At 55.9% G+C, this 16,734-nt stretch overlaps 1 protein-coding gene across 6 annotated transcripts in view; it reads right to left on the reverse strand.

Annotated features, from left to right (window-relative positions):
• The window catches only part of RGMA (repulsive guidance molecule BMP co-receptor a), a 28,499-nt gene that overhangs the window by 6,628 nt on the left and 5,137 nt on the right, over window positions 1-16,734 (reverse strand). For 2 of the 6 annotated variants that reach the window (XM_045824968.1, XM_045824967.1), the window contains exons 2-3: window positions 11,612-11,727; window positions 434-948 (exon numbers count right to left, since the gene is read on the reverse strand). In XM_045824968.1, coding sequence (XP_045680924.1) covers window positions 434-948; window positions 11,612-11,693 — 597 coding nt within the window. In that variant the 5' untranslated portion in view covers window positions 11,694-11,727. Of the gene's footprint in view, window positions 1-433; window positions 949-11,611; window positions 11,728-11,885; window positions 11,905-12,345; window positions 12,365-12,404; window positions 12,550-15,944; window positions 15,964-16,734 lie in introns of those variants that run through there. The other 4 variants (XM_045824966.1, XM_045824964.1, XM_045824970.1 and 1 more) reach the window with 4 other exon arrangements.

Raw genomic sequence — 16,734 nt, forward strand, 5'->3', positions numbered from 1 at the left:
CCTGGGGTGGACAGGGCTGAGCCATCATCTGGGCCACAGGTGTGCACACGCAGTACGTGACAGAAACTAGGTTTCCTCAAACATTTACCCTTACCACCCACGTACAGTGCACTCGTAAACTGCCTTTTAGATATGGCAGCTTCCACTACCCTGTTCTACCCTGCCCGATTCTGCAAACCATACATATGTGGTTTCTGATACCTCCCCAGCCTGAAAGCCGGTCTCACACACCCACAGTGCAGGTGTGCAGCAGCTTGAGAAGCACCACCCTCCAGGCAACGTTAAAAATCTCTCATTCCTTTCTAAATGACCTGCTCATCTACTGAGGATGAGGACACGGCTGGGCGCAGGAGGCCCCCGGGGTGGGTAGGAGGCCGCCTCCCGACCACGAGGGGACCCCGCGGGGCCGCCACAGCCTCAGGCGCACCCTCACCTTGCTGGTGGCCGTGGCAGCAGACCCGGGCAGCACAGGCGTGTTGGTGACTTGGACGTTCAGGTAATTGTTGTCGATGAGCGGCCAGGCGCCCTGCACCTTGCAGGTCTGGAAGCGGTCTGTGAAAGTCCTGAGGTGCGGGTCCCCAAAGAGACCGCAGTGCGTGTAGTTGGGGGCGGCCGAGTGCTTGTGGAAGCTCTTCTCGTAGTGGCAGATCTCGGGGCTGTCAGAGCGCTCCTGGCTGTCCCCCGGCGGCGGGAGCGTGCGCAGGCGCGGCTGCGACGTGGGGCCATCCTTGGAGCAGTTGTGCTGGCTCATGAGGTCCTCTATGCCATGGACCGCCGAGTGGTAGGCCAGGTCGCCCCGGCAGGTGCGGGCCGTGCGCCGCGTGCACAGGGCGTAGGTGCGCAGGGCGGCGCAGAACTCGGGGGCGTCGTCTGAAGCCGGGGAGTGGCCGCCTGCCGTGGCGCTCCAGAACTCAGAGTTGCACTTGAGGATCTTGCACGGGGAGGTGGCTGCAGAGAAAGGAAGGGACACGTCATGAGGGGGGGCGCACACCCAAGGACGCCCCAGCCGGGGCAGAGGCACCCACACTGTTGGAGAAAAAACAAACCCAAAGGTAGTAATGAAGTGCAGGCTCTCGGTTGTCCAGATCCTTCCGCGAAGGACCTAATAACCCCATGCGGCCAGGCACACACTCCCACCCCACTGCGAGGGCTGTGGCAGCCCTCCCACAGCTCCCAGCCCGTGGAGGGGAGTGGTCTGTGTTTCCGGGGCAGCAGGCCTCTGACATCTGTTAACACATTCACAGCCCCACCCCCTAAGAATTTGGTAACAGCAGAAGAAATCTGGCAGGGAATGGATGCATTCCAAGCTCTGACACTGTGTGACCTTGTGCAAATAACTTTTCTGTGTCTCACTGTACTCATCTGGAAAATGGGTAACAGCAGCTACCGTGTGAGGCTGCTGAAAGCGTGAGAGGACTCAGAAAGGCACCAGCATGCAGCGGAACCACAGGTATGATACTGGCTCAGCCCTTGTCACAGGGGCCCTGGTTCCGCTCACCTTGCTGGCTTAGCTCCTCCCCCACCTCCTGCTCAGGAGAGCAAGCTAGGAAGCAAGTGAGGGTGATAACTCTGGATTTGTACAATGTGTGTGTGTGTGTGTGTGTGTGTGTGTGTGTGTTTAAAAGCCCCTCACAAGCTTTGAGACCCTCATGATGGCTACAAATGACCATGTCTGAGAACCATGGCTTCAACACATCTGACTTCCTGGGTGTCTCCAGCTGTGTAAAAGCTTCGGCCCTTACACCTCTTACGAGTCGAAGAGGAAGCCCATGCACCATTCCAGGTGGAGAAACTGTAGATCAGGGTGGGGGCTGGCTTGCAAGAGGCCACTGAGAGTGACAGGCTGGGACTGGACTTGATGGCTACTGCTCCCCTGTCACCTCTCTTCAGGGCCCATGTGCCTCAAGTGGACATGCATGGGGCCGTCATTTCCTTGCAGTCTTGGGGAAGGGCGTCAGGGATGCCAGGGCTGGATGGTCCCCATGGTGGTGAGACGAGGGGCCCCCAGACCCCCTGGGAGCCATCCTGCCTCCCCGTGTCCACCCCATTAAATCACAGGCCGAAGGCCTCCCAGGTCAGGGACCGGAATGCAGCCTGGCCTGGCATCAAAAGGGAGAGCTCTCAGCCGAGGCGTCACCTGCCAAAGAGACCCCAGGGGCGCTGGTTTTTATGTTCAGTATCTCCAATAAAAAACCATGAGACCCGAATTCCGGGCAGTAAACCTTGGCCTTTTCCGATGTGAGTGCCCAAGAAGCAAGGAGAGCAGAGTCTGGGAGTCTGACACAGGTCCCGTGGCTACCGGTGCGAGCCCCTTTGCGGAGATGTGGCTGCAGGCGGCAAGGCAGCCCCTTCTGGCCCTTCAACCACCTCTTGATAGATCCAAGACACAGCCAATAAGGTTGGAGCCAGGGAATTAAAGAAACGGATTGGAAGTAAGATTTCCCTCTTGGCCACCATGTCCTCTGGCAGGGACGGCTCTTGGGACCTCTGCTAGCTCTCATACCTGGGGCCGTACCGCAGAGGCCCAGGATCACACCCCCGGGCCGTACCGCAGAGGCCCAGGAAAACGCAAAGGCACCGCACAGAGACGGACGGTCCTTTGAAGCCCATGATGCGTGTTTTGTTTTGACCCAGGCCTCTTGGGACAGCATGTTCAGAATCAGCTACAGGGGGACAAACGGGAGAATCCAGAGGCTGCAGAGACGTGGCTGGCATGGGGAAAGGGGAGGGTGCAGGCGATGCCTGAGCTTGGGTCTCCCAGACTTACTGGGGGTGGAGCGAACCCTGGGCATCCATCAGACCTGTCTGCCCCTGACGTGTGCAGTGAAGGCCAGCGCTCTCTGTCCTCTGTGCAATGGACTCTGTCACAAGCCCCAACGAGCACTTTGTGACCAGCCTCTGTGTTGCCTTCTCAAGATGCGCCGTGGGAGTTTTAAAACCCAGAGCCAGCGGGATGCCAGCAGGATGCCGGAGGTCACTGGTTTCTACCTCCAGCCAGCCCCCAAGGTAGGAAATCTTCCTGTAGCATGGCCTGGTGGACATTCAGCTTCCACTGCCACTGAACTCGGCCAGCGCAGGGCCGGTTCCCCCTGCCCCCGGCTCAGGGATGCTCCAGGGGTGGACCCCCACCTGCCTCCCAGGGACTTTCACGGGACCTCGATCCACCCTGTAGAGCCACACAGAAAAGGCTGGAACGCTGCCACCCTGCAAGCCAAGACAGCCCCTCGGCTCTCCTGTGTCGCCACCCTCGGCCTCACCCTCCAGCCACTCTGTGGGCCCCGCTGAACTGTCTGTGTCATCCACGATACCCTAGCTCCAGTGCCACCTCCTGCCCTCGGGTCTCCTGAGAGCAGGAGCCCCTCATTTTTGTCCCGAATCCTTGGCTCCCACCCTCCTTACTCAGTAGCACCCCATAGATGTAACTTTCGCATTTGGGGCGGGGGGGTGCTTCAGGCTACCTCCCTCGTGGACTGGGACACAGCAGAGAGAGAAGTCACAGCCACACAGCTTTTCTGGCTCAATGACTGTCCTTGATAGCAACCCGGCACCTCTGAGAAGCAGAAAGAGGGAGGCAGGGAGCTCGGAGGACCAGCTGCACTGTCCCAGGCGGGATGAAAATATTTACCCACCAGAGTGCACCAGAGCGGCATTAGCTGCTTTCAGAGACCTCCTTTGAACTGTTAATCAAGCCCAATCTTTCAGAATAATAGCCTGATTATTACCGCCTTGTTTGCATGACAAAGAAGCCCAATAAAATCTATTTGGCTGCGCGCAGAGGGGGTGTGAGGGACGGGCCCTGAGAAAGGAGTCTTAGGAATGTGGTGAGCCACTCCACAGCCTGAACCCAGGAATAAAGACAATGCAATTTGCCACCAAGAAAAGCCCAATAGACCAATAAATTACCCGCGTGCAAAGGGATTAGATCAGGTTTCAGATGCTGGGCAGGAGGGGTGGGGTGAGCCAGGAAACAGAAAAACCTGCCTCTTCTTAAAGGGGTAAAGCCCAGTTTGCAGACAAGCCCCATGGCCATGCTGGGGTGTGCAGTGCTGTGGCCTCTGCCTGGCAACTTGCATGACCTGCTGCAAGGCACCGCGCTTCATGCTGTTCCTGCAACAAGCCCCCATGAGCTCCTGTGCTCAGGTAGAGTAAGCCATGGAAACTTACAGAATGCAGAGTTTCATCTGAGTACTAAAATGCAACAATGATGGAAGCACGGAGGCAGGAGATGCTATCCTTTCTTTCTGAAACGCGGAAGCGTTTCAATCGGGTCTGGAAGGGCAGTGGGATTCGATGGGTGCCGCCCAGACAAGGTCCCAGGAAGACACGGGGCCTCCCGCCAGCTGAGGTTGGCCGGGGGCTGAGTGCTGCCCGGTGGGTGTGGAGCCAGGGGACTGGGGCCGGACACCAGAGCCTCGAGTGCCAGCTGTGCCCGTGAGGAAGCGAATGTCCACTTCCCTCTGTTGTGAGGAGCGGGACCCCACCAGGCTCCCTGTGGGATTCTACCTCGAAGGGGCACAGGACGGAGAAGAGAGAGATGGTGGCGCACACTGCTGCCCCTTCTGTCCCCAGGCTCTATCACCACCACGGGACAGTGGCCCTTCTCTCCCCTCAGCATCACTGCTGCCACTGAGAAGCACTGAGACCAGCCAGGTGGGGGCCCCTCCTCAGCGACCTGTCCCCCCAACTCTCCGCCCCAGGGGTGGAAACCACTTCCTGCAACTCTGCGTGCCACCCCACGGTCCCTCGTGGCCCTCGCTCTCCCTCCACCCCATTTGCCGTCCCCTATGCCGAGTCCCTCTGTGGACATGCCCCGTGTGGTCTTCTTTCACCAGCCTCAGGACTTCGCACTAGACCCACCTGATTACCCAGGGGCTCCTGGGTAGTTCTCAGTAAGCACACGGCGCCACCTGCACACCATTTCAGGGCGTGGTGTAACTTCAGAGGCCGTGGCTCCAATCGCGGTAGAAGCAGGCAGAGCTTAGGAGAGAATTTGCTGCATGGGCTCTGGAAAGGCCATGCTGAAGCCCGAGAGTCCTCCCTGTCCCGTCCTCACTGCTCGCCCACCCACCCTGGGCAGCATTGGTGCCAAGGCTCCTCCTTGGCCGCAAGCTGTGGAACGGGTCCTGAAGGTGGTGGGCAAGGAGCGCCAGGCAGGAGGGCCAACCTGCCTCGCCCCCTGTTGAGACCCAGCAGCCTCCAAGGAGCATCGGGCCATTCTGCACCCTCTCCTGTCCCTTTGCACTGAACCTAGAAGGGGACAGCAAACTGACCCAGGGCCGGTATTTGGTAAACTCTGGCCCGGGCAGTATTCTGGTGTCTTCTTGCTTGACAGACGCCTGAGGCTGCCTGTCTGTGTCGCTCTTGCAGGAATGTCACTCATCGTCCCGGTGTAAACACGCAGGTGTTTGGCATCAGACACCGAAAGGAACACACCCAGGTGACGGGTTGGGTATTTCACCAGGTATGGCAGACACAACCTTACCTGAGCGACAAGCAGACAGAATCGATCACCTTTCTGAAAAGGCATTCCTCCCCAGTCCGGACGCAGACTGTCCCAGGGAGCCGGCCTAGCCCATGGCTCCAACGTGGCTCCTACCCACTGAAGGCACTGGAAGTCTTGGGGCGGGGGGGGGGGCTTCCTCCAGGAGCTGGCTTACAGGAGAAACAGTGAGGCCAGAGGAATTTTCTCGGAGAATCTCAAGTGAGCTAGGAAGGGGAGGAGGGTGGCCTGGGGAGTGAGGGGTTAACTCCCTGCCAAGTGTGGGCAGAGGTGGCTGAGGCAACAGGCACTGCCCCTGGCCCCACCCAGCCGGGCCCGCTCTGCCCCAGCCTCCCCGACATGCCAAGTTGTTGCAAGAAAGTACGCCGAGTGCCAAGCAAGAGGGCACACCTCAGCTTACAAACTGGACGCCCTCCCCCAGCTCCCACTGGGGCCACACGGAGCCAGGTCAACGGCAAACAGAACGGCCAGTCAGGCAGGCAAGGGCTTCTCTGGGTAGGAGGGCCCCATGGTGGGCGAGGGCCGGGCACGGATTCCACTTCCACACCACCCTGGCTTAGGACACAAAACTGAGGTGCCGGGGCTCCCCAAGGAGGTCAGTTACGGGCAAAGAAAGACATCACTTTTCAGATATAATTGAAGCTTGCAGGTGGGCAATTTAGTCTTTCTGCTTTGAGGTGAGGCATAACCCGTTTTCCTGAGTCTAGGGCTAGCTCTGGAGATGCTAATTTTCCATTCTGGCTCTGCCTCCAGCAACCCTGGGATCATCTGCTTGGCCACTCCAGGTCAACACTCATTTGAAGTGGCTTTTCTCCGTCACCGCCACCCGCAGGCAGGCCTTCCTCCTCCACCTTCCTCCTGCCGTGGGAGGGCAAAGGCAGGCCAGCTGGGCACGTGCCCAGGGTACGTGTACGTGTACACACACACACACACACACACACACGAAGGTGAGCCTGTGATCATGGGACATTCCGTAGCATGGGGAGCAATAATGGGCTCCTTTCTGTAGGGACCTGGGCGCGGAGGGACGGACAGCTTTAATGGGCGTCTTGGTATTCTGACTGCTCGGGTGAAATGGTGCATGAGATGAATAAATAAGCAAAGCCCGAAAAGACATAATATCTGACTCAGGAAAATCTGCACAGAGACAGCCCTGCCAACTGGTTTTCCCAACCTATGGCTGGGTGGCATCCTCTCCGGAAAGCTAAGCCAGGGACGGAGAGGGCGCAGAGAGGAGCCTTGGGAGGAGGCGAGGGAGCTAGATCCACGCAAAATGTGCTCATCCCTCCTTCTGCTACCACCTATCTCCAAAGTTTGTGTCTTATTTCTCCCCACGTCAAAGCCACGCAAACTCACAGAACAAAGTCTAATAAGTTACGCAGCAAGTTCAATGAGTGTCCCGATACAAGATCAGCTGTGTGGGAAAGGCGGGGGTCTGGGTTCTTTCTACTTCTGGCTCTGCTGCTGCCGACAGGCTGTGTGATACCAGGCAACCTCCCAGACCCTCTGTTTCTTCACCTCTTCGGTGGGCGTGATGATGCGCACCAGGACGGTGTGATGACCTGACGCCGTCGGTATGCGTTTAGCAGAGCGCCTGGTAGATACTGTGGCTGCTCAGTAAAGCTTCAAAGAGCTTTAAAAACAAAACATTACTGTTGTCCTTCAAACGATCACGCTTTGGAGGGAACAACGTAAACATACTATGTCCCGAAGGACGTTCATGAGTGTTCGTCAGTGATAGCGGTCTGCTGAGAGGGTGGGGTGTGGGCTGTTTACCTTTTCTCACTTGGTTTTCAGCCTGCGGTTTAAAAATGAGTTTTGTTTTTATAAGCAGACAAATTTATTTTGGAAAAGGGATTGCAAGTCATTTGGCAACTCGGTGGCGGGGGGGGGGGGTACGGGAAAGCGGGTCCTCGAGCTGGACAGCTGCTTGTAGCCAAGTGGCCATGAGAACAGGCAGGAGCAGGAGGCCCAGCCCCAGGGGACCGGCCTTCGTGGTCCTGGGCTGTGGCATCCCTAACAGACACAGGCCGGTACTAGTCCGGTGGGCAGGAGGGGAAGAACCTGGGGTGAGCAATCATCCAAGGATAGGTGCCCAGGACAGAGGAGGCTTTTTTAGGACATGGGACTTTCCGTTTTAAAACCAGAAAAGCCCCAGGTAAACCCAGGTGGGTTGGTCACCTGGAAGAAACAGTGCCTTCGATTTTCGTCCGGTTGGATTTAGCCACATACTGAGACAGCATCTTGGTCCTCACTGTTCAACCAAAGCACAAAATCGGGGGTTCTCTGCCCAATTCTATTAGGAAGGCGGCCCCCCAATATGGAAACTGGCCCCAGCCCACCCTCTCACCTCCAGAGGGTCCTGGGACCTTCTTCTCCCCCTCTCACGGAGCTTTGGGGGGATGGCTAGCAATTTCTCCAGCCTTGCAGAGGGTTCCCGGAAGTCCAGACGTCCTCTCCTTACTACCCTCGGGGCCGAAGGGGCCAACTCTCTGTAGGACTGTACCCCCCGCTCTCCCTGGCAGGCCCTCGGGGGTGTCCCGCACCAGCCTGCTGGCTGGCACCGCTGCCTCCTAGCTCTTGCAACCGGCCACCATTTCATTCTCTCGCTCTGGGACACACAGTCCTACCAGGAGGGCTGTGATGTGGCAAGCAGGCTGACTGCCTTGCTTGCACATTTCTAAAGAATGGCTCTGCGAGAAATAGTCTCTTGTCTCTAATGCCACAGACGCGCCTGCACGCTACAGAGGGCCTGGGCCTCCCCAACCTCGGTTTCCCCACCAAGGACTAACACTGTAAAAACAGCTGCCGTTTGTTTAAAACAACAGAGGGGAAAAATAAAGACAAAAGGAAGGCTGCAGGGCAGCAATTCTTAGCACAGCAGTCCTTACCCTGGGACGTGCATCGAACCCCCGCAGGGCCTGTTACAGAGTATGGACCGCAGGGCCCACCCCATAGTATGTGCTCCAGCAGGTCTGGGGTGGGCCCGGAACTTGTGTTTCTAGCAAGCGCCCAGGGGAGACAGACGGGGCTCGTCCAGGGACCAGACTTTGAGAACCATCCCGCCAGAGGACAGCACGCACGTGGGGTTGCAGGACGCACGCCAACGTGCCGGCCACATACGCCTCGGACGGGCTGCTCTTAGAAATCTGTTTTAAGAAGCCCCAACGGTTTCCGTGTTATCAACGTATCTATTAATCGTGTTTTGAAGAGGCTACTGCTCGTGGAAGACTGTTCTAAGGAGCCTCTCCTGCCCCCGTCCCCTGCAGCAAGAAGACGGGGCCGCTCCGTCCATCCACTAAAGGACGCAGCACGGGCCCAGCAGACACGCTCACAGCACGTGGGACACCGCGGAGCCCCTTTCCCGTTTCCTGACGGCAGATGCCAGCCTCGCCCAGATGAGGGGCCCCCGACGTCACTCGAGTCAGGAACACGGTAGGTGTGCCATAAACGTCAGGCGAGTACATGTAAACACTCCAGAATGATACAAACGCTCTCAGTCTAGCAGAAATTAAGGCATCTTTCTCCACACAACTACGTCCAATTTAATTTGCACTCCCCTGGGGTTACTGCTGGCAGGCATTCAAGTCGACTAGCATCGAACAAACCGACGCTTTCACGCGGCTGCTGGAGCCACAGTCCACCTGTTTTCAGTGGGAGAGGCCGTGGCACAAGGGGTCCCTGAAGGTCCCTGTGCCTTGCCCTCGCCAGAGCTTCCTCCTCCCCCCGGCCACCGAACGTCCACCCTGCTGTCCCCCAGATCTGAGGGTTCTCTGACTTGACCCCAAAGCAGCCCCTCTGCCAACGCATCAAAGAATATTACAGTCCATCTCTTTGTCATGGAGATGGCTCATTTCACCTCTGCCTGAAGAAACTGTCTTTTGACCCGGGTTTCTCGAGCACACAACTTTCTGCACCCCCCCACCCCACCCCCCGCCCCTGTACTGAGTTTGGGGATCTTGAAAGCTCAGCTTTCAGTAAGGTGGGCAATTTTGACTAAATGCAGCTGTTAGGGCCTCAAATTAGAAGAAACATTAGCCAGTTGGCATGACAGTCCTGCAGCTATCTGTTCTATCTGCCAGGTTTGAGTTACCAGCCCTGAAGCCAAGAAGAAATGGGCTTCTTGGAAACAAAAGTGATGGAATTCGGGTTGTGAATTACATAACCCACCAGCTCTCCCCAGACTATGGGGGATACTTGAAGGTTTTAAAGATGGACAAATGAAAACAAAAACAAAAACAAAATTGCCACCAGTAGCCCCTGCAGCTCCCCCTGCCCCTGAGGGCTCCATCAGCCCTTCCTTTCCTCCCTCTCTCCCCAAGAAGTTAAAGAGCGCTGCCACTTTAAGAGCAGGAAGGTGTTGTTTTAAGGGCCTCTAAGCCCCCCTTCTCAATTTCAGCTTGGAGCTGAGATCACATCCCCCATGGCAGCCAAGGGACAAAAGCCATTTATCAACCCATCTGATAAAACTTCCAATGGGCTGGATCTTTATCTAGACCAAACTGAGATGCACACATATCGCAAACCCCTGCTCTCCAAAAGGGGAACTTCCTTTTAAACCAGAGGACCATTTTTAATGATATTTTTTTGGTTCCTGGGAGACAACCAAATCAGCCTTTCAGCCAGACCTCTCAGTAGATGGAGAAACTGCCTTAGAAAGGGTTGGGGGGATGGCGGGGGCAGAGAGGAGGACGCCTAGCTGCTTGACCCACTGTGGAGGCTTTAATATTCCCGGGCTGGCCGGGACACAGGAGGTCCAAGGGCTCTTTGCGGCACTGGCACCACTCCTCTCCCCTGCTCCCCGGCCTGGGCCTCCCCAAAGAAATCCTGGGCTGGGAACAGGTTAGGGCTCTCCAGGGTGCCCCCAGGGGGGTGCAGCTGCAGAGTATGCACTGGGTGCGCTGGATCCAGAGGGCGAGCCGGGGCACCCGCAGCAGGGCTGGGGCGGAAGGTAAACTGATCCCTGGCCCCTTAGCTGCCTGCACGGTCCGCCTGCGGGGAGCCGTAACTTGTAGCCTGGATGGCCCAGTTCTGCCAGTTCCTGAAACCCAGTTGGCGGAGGAGCAAACAAAACAACCCCATCCCAGTCTAACTCAAGTCCTTTCTTGCAAAGCTCCGTGGAGCATGGGGGGCTGTGCATCCGCTCCTTGGGCTCCAGAGCGAAACAAACTTGCATTTTTGCAAGACACCTCAGAGCCCCAACAGCACAATGGCCTGGAGATTCCGCCTTGCAACAGGGGACCGTTTGGCCCGTGACACTGGGTTTATTTGTATTTTTAGCAAGAGAAAAATGGGTATAAAGGGTTTAACTAGTGTTTCCCAGCTGTGAATAGCATATGGCAAAAATGAAATAAAGTTTTATGAAACATTATAAAGAAAACAGAGCAGGGATTTAAGTTTCGTGCCTCCCCCCTCCCCCCCAAGGAAAAAAAAAAGTCAAGAAACTGGAGCGTTTGGGAACGAACAAATGCTTCTCTGTGGAGTTGGTCTCCCTTCCCCCAACAAAAACAAGAGGTCCGGGCTCGGAGGAATTTGAAAGCAGCGATCTGCCAAAAACATTGTGAAAAACTATGGGGGATTCATTGGAAACAGATGGGCTTTTTCAGCTTTAATTCTGAAATTCTCTCCCTTTCTGACACAATAAAAACAAACAGGGGGCGACGCGGGATGTTATCAAACAGGAATACGGGCGGGTTTGAGCCCAGTCCTTGGGCTCCCCGCGTGGGGCCGGGCTGGGGGTCCCACTTGGAGGGGGTCTCGGGGACTTGGCTAGGACCTCGGGAGCGGCCCCGGGTCCACCCCTGGGCGCCGGCAGGTTTGCAAACTGGCGGGTGAGCAGCCAGGGAAAGTGCCCCCAGTTCCGAGGCCAGGCCACCCCCTCTCCCCCTCCTCCAGGGAATTAGGTACGCATCCCTGGTCCCCACTTTCCCGGAAGGAGGTACCTCTGGCTCAAGTGACCTCCGCGTCCAGCCTTTTTGTAATGAAGCCCCAGTAGCCCCCACCCTTTCCCCACGGCATCCGTCACGCCTTCCGCGGGGCGCGGGAGAAACAAAGACCCGTGGAAATGGGAGGCGGGATCCCCCGGGGGGCGCTCCCACGGCAGTGCCTTACCTGCGGGGAAGCTGCAAAGCAGGAAGGCGAGGGTCGGCCAGAATCCCAGGGCTGATCGTCCTGCCCCTCTCCCCATACCCATCCATCCAGCTCGGCCTGTTACCACTAGCCTCTCCCTAGAAGAAGAGTTTAGAAGAAAAGCAGAAAATCAATCACGCTGCGGAGAAAGGGTAGCCTCGCTCCGCCGGCGGGAGCAGCGAGCCGGGCGGCTCGGTCCGGGCGCCCGGCGCGCCCCCTCCCCCCCCCCGCGCGCCCCGCCCTCGCCATCCATCACCCAGTCCCCTCCAATGTCGGCGTGGCCCTGCCACCCCCGCCGCCGCGCTGCCCGCCCCCTGGCGCTCGAGTTTCAGCGCCGCCCGCCAAGGGTGGAGAAGCTGGGCGGGGACCGAGACGGTCCGCCGCGGCGCTGGCCCTGGGGACCTCAGGGATCCCGGGACGTAGGGCGCGCGGAGCTCCTCACGCAGAACGGGCCCATTCCCCAGGCCCGCCAGGCCCCTATTCTTCCCCGTAAATATCCGATCCAAGTAGAGACTGCGCTTGGAGACAAACCCCAGGTCCCCTTTCCAACTAGACTGTCGTCCCGAAGCCGCTCATTTCTCTCACTCAGATGTGTCCCCCGGTGCAAGAGGCTGCAAATCCGCTTCCCAATTGTCGGGGGTTAGGCGGGATGGCCTGTCGGACCTCAGCCACGAGCGTACCTCGAGGCCCGCCCGCCGTTGTCCCGGGCCACCCACCCTGCCTGGGCTCGGCTGCCTCCAGCATCCCCTCCAAGCTGCTTCCCGAGAGGACTTGCCCTGGCTGCACTCCCGAGCTGCGGGCCTGCGATCCTGTCGGGGGGAGGACCGCTGCTACCGCAGAGGAGGTGTGGATACTGCCATCCCTGCGGTGCTCAGGACCCTGGCACCAAGGCCACTCTTGGGAGGGCATCGGGGTGAAGACTGCCCTTCACTTGGTCGCTTCTTTTTCTGGGAGAAAAATGTCTCCTCCCCGAGGCTCCTCCTAGGCCCTACAGCTCTTCTGCCGCTGCTCCTGGGATATTTAAGAGACTGGCAGCTTCCCCTGAGAAACATCTTTTGGATGGAATACAAATAGGCCAGAGCAAGTGTTTTTAGTCAAACCAATTCCTCCTTTGGCCCCCTCACGTCACTTCCAAGCCTATTCATCTGCTTCGTTGGAAAAGAAGTCTGAGTTTTTATCCAATTTAGATGTTTCTCTTAAGCACTATCACAGTCCTCACTTGCTCGAGGCCACACAGGCTGCAGGGCCCTCTGCTGCCAGGAGGGGAGCCTCCTCTGCAGGAGCAAACTTTGGGCGAGAGAAGAAAGCCCTACCTCTGCGAAGACACAACCCAGAGCAGTAACGCTTTGAATCTGGCTTCTGCAGGACAGGTACAAAAGGCCACGGAGGCCTCCTGAGGCCAGCCGGGCCGTGGGGCACAAGGAAGCTGTGGTTCCCTGGGGACTAAAGGCCACACCAAACAACTACCCACTGGCCTCTACAGCTGGGGTGCCACCGCCATTTCCCTGCAATCTCTAGGTCTCAGTCTAACAGACTCCGTCAGATGATCACTTCCCCAAACGGAGCCACATCTGAAGCCCTGGTTTGCAAAACACTATAGGTTTGCCCACGAAAATCCAGGTCTCAAATGACATTCCTCTCCAGGTTGGCCTGTTCCTGGGCCAGACCCAATGATGGAGAATCTTCAGGAGCCCAGGACAGCCCTGGCACACTGAAGCAGGCACAGAACCGGATGTTACAGAGACATCTTCCAGCCCTACCAGTCAGCACCACCGGCTGGAGTCTGCCTTTCACAAGTTAACCTAAAGCCTACCGCTGATGAGAGAGAAGGGACCCATTCGTACGCCCACCTGTAAATGCACCACCACCACTGCCGCCTCATCTGCTGGTCCGGAACATAGCAGAGAGGCAGTGTGATTTCAAGACCCGAAACAGCCCTGCCCTGCCCTGCCCAAGAGCAGGCCTTTGACAGCAAGACCTCCGGTCTCTATATCCCAGTTTCTTCATCTGTAAGGGGCAGGCCGATAATACCATTTGGGAGGGGCACCTGCCATAGGAGCGCCCCCGCATGCCTGCCAGGGACTCATTGGCTGTCATTTGGAGAGGGGAAGCAATTCTCACAGCAGAAGCAGATAATTTGGAAAAGGTAACGCCAAGGGCCTTTTTCTCATGAGGAGCCATGTGCGAGGCTGAATTTGGACACCACAAAAAGTGGAGATTTGGCTTTCGCACAGTTTAGACTATCAAGAGAAATCCAGGCCCATTAGAGCAGCGTGGGGTTGTGTTGACCTGGAGGAACCTGTCCATGCTGGCCAAAGCAGCCAGCTTGTCGACAACTCTTTGTGAGAATAAGAAATCCTTGAAACGCTGGGTTTTGGAACTCGGCATGTCATTTGCCAAAGAAGCTCATGGGAACTTAAAGTGTAGCTGACTTCAGACACCCAGCTCCTGCTGTAGTCCCATTGCTGACGCCTCTTCCCTGAGACCGTAGCCTGGGCCTCATGGTGGATACCTTCTAGAACACTCGGTCCCGCGTGGCTGTTAGCCACCAAACATTTTGCAAAGACTCCCCCAGGATCCCTTTTGTGGCTGTAAACAGGAGAGACAGAGTCCATTTTCTTGTAATTTGGATTACGTTCCCCTAAACGCATTAAGTGAGGCTGGCCCCTGCAAAAGCCTAATACACATTCTCTCGCTGAGGCCTAAGCCTGGCCTGCTGTTAATCACCGTTTGTTTTGCCATCTCTCTGTAGAGCCGCCGTTTCAACCACAGGCCTGAAACCAGCTGAGTGTTCTCTGCTCCAGATGAAATATGAACATTTACACTAAGTCTGGGAGCACCAGTGATCCCTGGGGATCCCCGCTGTTTATAATTATTCATCCAGAAAAGTACCTGTTTATTCTATTTTTTTTTGTTTCCCGCCTCTAAAGACAATTCCGATCCATGGCGATCTCCCCCACGCTCTGGCACAACTTACTATCGTAAGTGACCCTGGGGGTGGACTTTTGTCAGAAGGAATTCTGGAAGTCTAAACAGAATTCACCCTTGGGTTTCTCCCTGGTCTCCAAGCCTGTTTTTGCCTCCTCGAAGAATGCTCATGGACTGGCTTGGTTTCCCGGTTTTTTTTTTTTTTTTCCAGAAAGTGTGTTGTGCTTTGTGCTGTTAATTGGGACTTTGAAAAGTGCTCAGTGATATTATATTTTAGTATATATTCCACCAAAGTGACTACTAAAAATGACCCTTCCTACATGGGTGGGTTCCCTTGGTGGACAAGGGGCCCGGTGTGTACGCCTTTGGGTGCGGGGCTGGCGTGGAAGGGCAGTTGCTCATTTGGGCCACTAGGTAGCACTACCATCTTTAATTACCCATGGTTCCTCCCCTCCAGATGTTCTCAGGATAGACAGATACAAAACCAATCAATCCATCAAGCTATCTAGTTCTTATCATTTTACCAAAAACTATTAGCAATGCTCTGCCTGCTCCCTCCCCAGTGGGTATTTCCTGCTTTATTTTCTTTCTCAGTGAAACAGTCCTATGAACCTTTCCATCATGGCAAGGCATAAGCAGTCAAAGAACTGAGTTCACCAGCCAAAGGGGATGTACAGGCAGACTTATGTAAAAAAACCAGTTCAGATGAGGGATGCCAAATGCCTTCACCCGGCTACGTCCTCTCTAGGACTTCAATTCCCATGTAAAGATGTTAATTCCCTCCCTTCCCATGTGGAAGTCAGACAACTCATACTTATCCCAAATTCCACTGCAGAAGGCAGGTAATAGGCCACAAGTCACCCGGCTGACATGGTAGTAGGTCTGGGTGACTCTCCACTGTCACCCCACCTCCAGTGAGCTCAACTCCTGCCCAGGCATGGGAATATTTGGTCTTCTCTCTGCCTCTGCTATCCCTACTCCATCAGCGTGCTCCTGCACTGGTTCTGGACAAGGCAAGGGGTCCCCTCTCTTCCCCCCAGCCTCAGCCTAGGTTGGAGCCCTCTTGGAGACCTCTAACAGTTTCTGGGGTTGCATTTAAGCCCCACCCCCTCTATCTTTTCACACCTCTCCTTCTTGACCTTGGAGTTACTCAGTAAACTTCTGAAGCAGCCGCATCTTCTCCTTTGGTACTTCTCCCATCTTTTCCTATTGGGATTATAAACTAGTGTTTAACGGGAGTTTCATACACAAAAGTCTCCTCTTCTTGCTTCCCTCTTGAGCATCTGGTCTGAGACTCTGGAGCACATCTATTATCTAGTCTACAAGCTTGCAAATGCTCCTGCCTCCAAAGCCAGGGATGAGAGCGATAGCATTTTGAATTGCTTACCTGCCAACACTGAGATGGAGACTTCCTGACACGGCAGTAGACATGGAGAAAGACATGTGGGGTATGGGGTCACTTCACCTCCAGCTCTGTGGCCCCTGGGTGCCCTGTCCTATCTCAACCTCCGCAGCTTCCCAGTGCACAGAATCATGGCCTGGCCGCCTGGAGGGGTGATCTTCTAGCTTGAGGGACCCCATGTGTCCAGGCGTCCTGTGGACTGGTGTTGGCTGTGTACCTAACTGGCCTCACCGACTTCTGTCTCTGAGGAGCTTCATCTGTAGCATTTTTGAATATGCCAAGTGAGCATGTCGCTGAACAATGGGGAATGTCATTTGAGGAGTGACATCTTGTGCTTTAGTCTCAGCATGAATTCTTCAGTCATAACCCCCAGCAATACTTCTACATATCTGAAACCACACCGTAAAAAACATTTAGCAACCTCTTGCTCTAAAGCAGCTTTTGGGTACCTGTACCAAGATGCACCAGGTTCTTGTCATGGAGAACAGACAACCTAGTGTTTACCTCTCCCCATTCCACTAAGTTCTTGGGAGAAGAACCAGCTTGGAACCATTTAGGCACCAAAAGGCAAGTGTTTGAACTGCCAGGGAGTCTCTGTGTCTCTCTCAACCAGCAGAAGGCTGGAGTATTTGGATTAATGAACAGTTTGGTGCCAAGCACACATACCACAAACGTTTAGCAATAGGAACAGATAACCAAGTTATTTATCAAGTTCAAAGTTGTTTAGAATGGCTCACGCAAAGCTGAAGGAAAGAAGATCCCCAGTTGATGGGAG

Source organism: Phyllostomus hastatus, unplaced genomic scaffold, assembly GCF_019186645.2.
Source record: "Phyllostomus hastatus isolate PE091 unplaced genomic scaffold, TTU_PhHast_1.1 phas_scaffold_555, whole genome shotgun sequence".
In the NCBI taxonomy this organism is placed as follows: domain Eukaryota; kingdom Metazoa; phylum Chordata; class Mammalia; order Chiroptera; family Phyllostomidae; genus Phyllostomus; species Phyllostomus hastatus.